The sequence below is a fragment of the Cystoisospora suis genome, assembly GCF_002600585.1.
Source record: "Cystoisospora suis strain Wien I chromosome Unknown contig_1582, whole genome shotgun sequence".
NCBI classification, from domain to species: domain Eukaryota; phylum Apicomplexa; class Conoidasida; order Eucoccidiorida; family Sarcocystidae; genus Cystoisospora; species Cystoisospora suis.
In genome coordinates this window covers 43,125-48,279 of record NW_027154382.1, presented here as the reverse complement: position 1 = coordinate 48,279, position 5,155 = coordinate 43,125, and the positions used below count along the sequence as shown (strand labels likewise).

The 5,155-nt window shown below is 42.6% G+C and overlaps 1 protein-coding gene across 1 annotated transcript; it reads left to right on the top strand.

Annotated features, from left to right (window-relative positions):
• On the top strand, positions 1-3,545 carry CSUI_003511 (uncharacterized protein). The gene has a single exon (XM_068063708.1). It carries the CDS (start codon positions 1,959-1,961, stop codon positions 2,235-2,237), a length of 279 nt encoding a protein of 92 aa, XP_067924315.1. The 5' UTR covers positions 1-1,958; the 3' UTR covers positions 2,238-3,545.
• The last annotated feature ends 1,610 nt before the right edge of the window (positions 3,546-5,155 follow it).

The window sequence follows — 5,155 nt, the reverse complement described above, 5'->3', positions numbered from 1 at the left end:
GAAGAAGAAGAAGAACGAGAAGGAAGAGGAGGTGTGATATGTTTCTTCTCCAGTCTTGCCATAATTCATAATGATGTTGAAGAGACCAGAAAGTCTCTTACGTGGGATACATATGTCTATCTGCTATCTCTCTCTCTTTCTTTTGCCTTTATCATCGTCAATATTCCAGTAGCTTCTCCTCCTCTTCTTTAATAGGTGTGGGGCAAGTGTTCCACTCCCCCTTGATTCCTTCCTCGCCTCTAGGAAAAGAAGTTCATGAAGTCCCGAGCTATCTTGCTATGTCTATACCTCCCCCGTATGACGATAGGAGAAGTTGGAGTTGTAGTATTTTTCTTTCTTNNTTTTCTTTCTTTCAATTTTTCTTTTTCTGTCTTGACGCGATGAACGGAGGAGGGCTAAGATGGAAGGCCTACTGTGGACTAAGGGAGAGAGGAAGGTTTCACCAAAGAGAGAGAGAGAGAGGGGATGGCATGTAAAGCGCGCATGCAACACACTTCAAGATACATGGCGAAGGATTGAAGAAGAAGAAGAAGAACCGTGGAGAGAGTTTTTCTTATCTTTGTTGATAAAGAGATGTCTTCGTGTTAATCATGGTCTTCTTTTCTCCTTGTCATTCTTCTTCTTCTTCTTATCGACGTCTCTTCAAGTTACGTGATGTTCTCTACCAAAGAGACACAGAGATGGGGAGAGAAAGAGAGAGAGAATATTCTTTTTCCATCTTCTTCTTCCTTTTCATTCATTCATTTCTCCCTCTGTGAAAAAGATCTCGACAGTGGCTTGGGGTGGATCTTGACACGCGTGGGGGGGGGAGCTTTCTTCGGTTCTCGCCTCTTTCTCTGACTTGATTTGTCTCTTCTTCTTTTCTTTCTTTCTTTTTAGAGATGTGCAGATGGAAGAAGTACCAAGACTTGAATTTCAATTGAAGTCTCTCCTTGCTTGGAACGAGATAAAGAGATAGATCAAAGACCAGTAGATAGATAGATAGATTAAAGATAGATAGATAGATTAAAGATAGATAGTGTGCCTCATTATAGAAGATGACTGTATGTTTCTATGTCTCTGTTTGTGTGGCTCTCTCTTGCTTACTTTCATTTCCTTTTTGTGTGTCCTTGTTAAGAATTGTTTGTGGTGTTTCATTCTCTCTTTCTCCTCTCATTTGAGGTGTATGTACAGCTTGGACACCATAGTGTAGAGTACATAGTTGATTGCGCCTGCTTTTTTCGTTTCAAAGAGAGGCGGATCGATACATGCAGGTTTCTTGTTTTTCTCTTGTTCCATTTTATCGTCAAGATTAGTTGGTCTTCCTAAACCATATAAAAGAAATGAACGAAGTTGTGTAGAGTTCAGCTTTTCTGAATCTCTTGGAGAGACAATCCCAAAAAGAAGATGCATGCCTGGAAATGTAGATCGGCGTGTGAGAGATGTCTTCCTGAAGGTGTATGTACACCCTCTTCAATCTCATGGAGGGGGACCTCTTTCCTTTACTACGTCATAACCGAAGAAGCAACGAACAAACTTTTTTCTACCTCGAAGTCTCGATAGAAGATCAGAGAGAGTTCTTTTCTCGAAAGTGATAGAGAGGTTGTCGTTTAGGTCAACACGGATATACGTCTATGTACAGACTCTGTCTTTAGTTGCTTCCCTAGGAACGTCAAGGGGTAGAGAAGAGAGAGTATCGCATAGAAGAAGGAGGTTTCTTTTTCTTCGTACCGTCTACAGGAAGAGATCGATCTTCTCTCGTGAGCTGACCTTTGTTTTTTTTCTGTTCCTTTGTCTCCCTCTCTCTTTTTTCTTTCTTGTTTCAACACTTCGCTCGTTGTTCGTCCTCCTCTTCTTTGTGGGTCTCTACGCCTTGCTGCGTTTCATTTGCTTCCCTGTCTCTCCGGGAGATTCCCTCTTCATCGAAGACTTTCTTTCCATTAGGTTCCCCTCTCGCTCATTTGTTGCGTGTCGGTCAAATGTGGGACATCTCAAAAAAAGAAGAAAGAGAAAGAGAGAGAGAAAGAGAAAGATTGATTTGTAGTCAGTTGAATGGCTTCTTCACAGAGAACGATGAGGCACTAGAGGGGAAGGGGGAGGGAATGAGAGAAGATCATCGTGAATGTGCTTCTCTTTTTCGCTTTTCCTATTTCTCTCCAGGCAATAGTCCTAGTTGTGGAAGTGCAGAATTAGGAGGCGGTGATAGAAAAGAGGGGTTTGTTCCGCTTTCCACTGTGGTGACTAACGACTTGGGTTGACGTGTCTCTCCCTGCTTCGATGTACTTCTCTCCTCTTCTCTCTTGCCGGGTGTTCTTCACAAGAAGAAGACGCTGTGTTTGATCTGCGGATTCGTCACTTGAGCGAGAGGGAGGGGGTGAGACAACGAGAAAGAGATAAAGCTTCTCGTCATGTATAGGAAGTCCGTTACAGATAGTTTGAAGCTAGATGGACAACATCCAATAAGGCAGTCATGGGACTTCATGGTATATCAAGGGACTGAGTGAACGCTTTGTGCCTCCGAGAAAGAAAAGAAAGAAAGTTATGTGTACGGTGGAAGAAGCTTTTTTTCTTTTGTTTTGACTGTAGCCTAGAAGAGGAGGAGGAGGAGGAAGGGGGTGGTGCCACGAGTACTACTGTTCATTCTTGAGATGATAAGAATGAGTGAGACTGAAGTGAAGAAGAGAAAGAGAAAAAAGACGAAGATTCGAAGAAGATGAAGTGTCTTTCGACATAGAGATATTGTGTGTATGACTGATTATGATCTCGGGTCCTTGGAGTATCATTTTGTTCAGCTGTATGTACACCTTGTCATAGTAATAGGTTATTATCGCTGTTACCCTTACCAGGAAAAATTTCGATTCGAAACGGAGAGGAGAGTTTTTCCTCGTATGCGATAATTTCTCATTGAACGCTTTCTTTCAAGATGAAAAGGTTGTCTCCTCTTGAGCTAAGATTGAGACTTAATCTACTTCAAAACCCCAAGCTGTGAAGACTTGGCACCAGTCAACTTCGGCTGATAGATCTCCATCGCCTCGAGAAGCAAGCAGCCCAAGACGAGAGGTCAGTCTTATAATATTTCCATGAGGACGCTATATGTCTCAGAATAGAAAAGAGCGAGTTGAACGTACTGAAGTAGCCAGCCCCTCACGGCATTACATTCTTCTTCTATAGATAGATAAATAGATGCAAATACATAGATTAATACTCATTTCGGTTACGTCATATTCTTCTCCACGTATAAGCAGATATATGTATATTTTTCTGTTAGATCGCATTCTTCTGGTATGTATGGAGATATGAAAGATAGGCACCAGAGCCTTAGCTCCCCTGTCTTCAAAGACGAATAATCGACAACACGTCTGACTGAGAAGGAGTTGTATATGTATCTTCGATCTATCAATCTCTCTCTACTCTATCTTTCTTTACGTTACCTCTCTCTTCATCTGTCTATTCATTTGTCTATCTATTAACTACTACATCTACCTATCTTTCTAGCCCTCAATCTGACGCCTCTCCAAGAGAACAGCTGTAGAGATCTCAACGTCATAGAGAAGCGCAGTCGACGTACGCAAGACTCATCAGTAGACCGTGCGGAAGTGAAGGAGGGGAAAAGCTTCTTGTACCTACAGAAGTGTCTCAAGAAAGAGAGAGATTCTTTCCCCTTCCTACAGGTATGACCCGGAGCGACTTTTCCAAGAGAGTTGTGCCAGATCATCATCATCAGCTGAGCTCTTGACACCTAACCTATGCTTGCCAAGAAACAGGAGTAGCTTGTGATACGGGTGTAGTCTTAAAGAGGAGAGCCCATGGAAGAGACTCTCTTCCACACACACCCGTCTCGCCTCTATTACCGAAACCTTCATACTCGTGTAAGGGAGTTAGTTCAACAGACAACGTGGCGATGCTAGTGTTTCGTTTCTAGCTTAGAGGCGTGCAGCTGTTGGTGGTGTATGGACTTTTTGACTGTTGAAGGGTTTAGGGTGTAGAGACACCGGAAGGGAGAGAGGGGGGCGGGGTGATTGGATACGCTCTGTACATCTTCAGTAGGGAAGCGCTTGTCTTCTTCAGGATGATGCGAGGTTTTTACAAATGGAGTGAGGCAGGATGACTCTCTCAAGTTCATATATGTATGTGTGTGTGTATGTATGTATGTATATGTATGTATATGTATGTATGTATATGTATGTATGTATATGTATGTATGTATATGTATGTATGTATATGTATGTATGTATTTTATGAACTTCCTGAAAGGAGGGCACTAAAATCGACAAGAACACCTTCTTTAAAAACGAACGACACCTGGAAGCAAGAGGACACAGGGTTGACCACACATTGTCTCGATGACGAATCTCTCCCTTGTATATCCCCGAGGAAGAAGAATACAACAAACCATCCACTGCATTTCCTCTTTTTCCCTCATAAACACTTGCAGCACACACAGAGAGACAGACAGATCGACAAGAGTTGAAGCACTCTATGTAGAAGACGAGAGAGCCAGTCAGCTACTCGCACCATTTCAAATCTCCTTTCTGCATAAGCAGGTTCTACAGACTCTTTATCCTTCTTCTGCATGAAACAGTTATATACAAGTGAACCTCCCTCTGTACATATGTATATATATATATGTGTGTTTATCTACGTAGATGTGCATCTTCCTTCTTCTACTCTTATAGAAGAGCTCTTCCCTATCTCTTTCTTTTTGGCTTCACACCCGGCCCTGCTTTCTCTCTGTAACGCCAGCTAACTGTCCTACCTACCAAACAACCGAACCTAGTCTCTCAACTTCATAGAGAAGAACGAAGAGGTAGGGACAAGCCGATAATAGAAACTTCTGCCTGACAAGCAAGCGTCCCTACCACATGCAAGGAAAGGATCGATAACACGATACAGAAAGAAGGAGCTCGAAATGAAAAAAGAAAAAGTCTTGAGAGAAAGGAAAACCTCGTGTGAAGCCAAATCTCCCCGTCCTTCGCTCTCCCTCTCCATTGTTCTCTTTCTTTTCTTCAAAACAATCTCGTGACGGATCCTTTTCTTTGAATCCTTCCTATCACCTATCAAAAGTATCAGCCACAGTGGTAGTGGTGAGCCAGCTCTCTCCCTCTAGAACTATCAACAACCGACAGGCATCAACGCGATGATGGCATACACCTGATCTATCTACAGATCTGTCTCC

Bases quoted from the DNA above. Each gene is read 5' to 3' on its own strand.
- CSUI_003511 (XM_068063708.1), top strand. From the start codon at position 1,959: ATGTGGGACATCTCAAAAAAAGAAGAAAGAGAAAGAGAGAGAGAAAGA.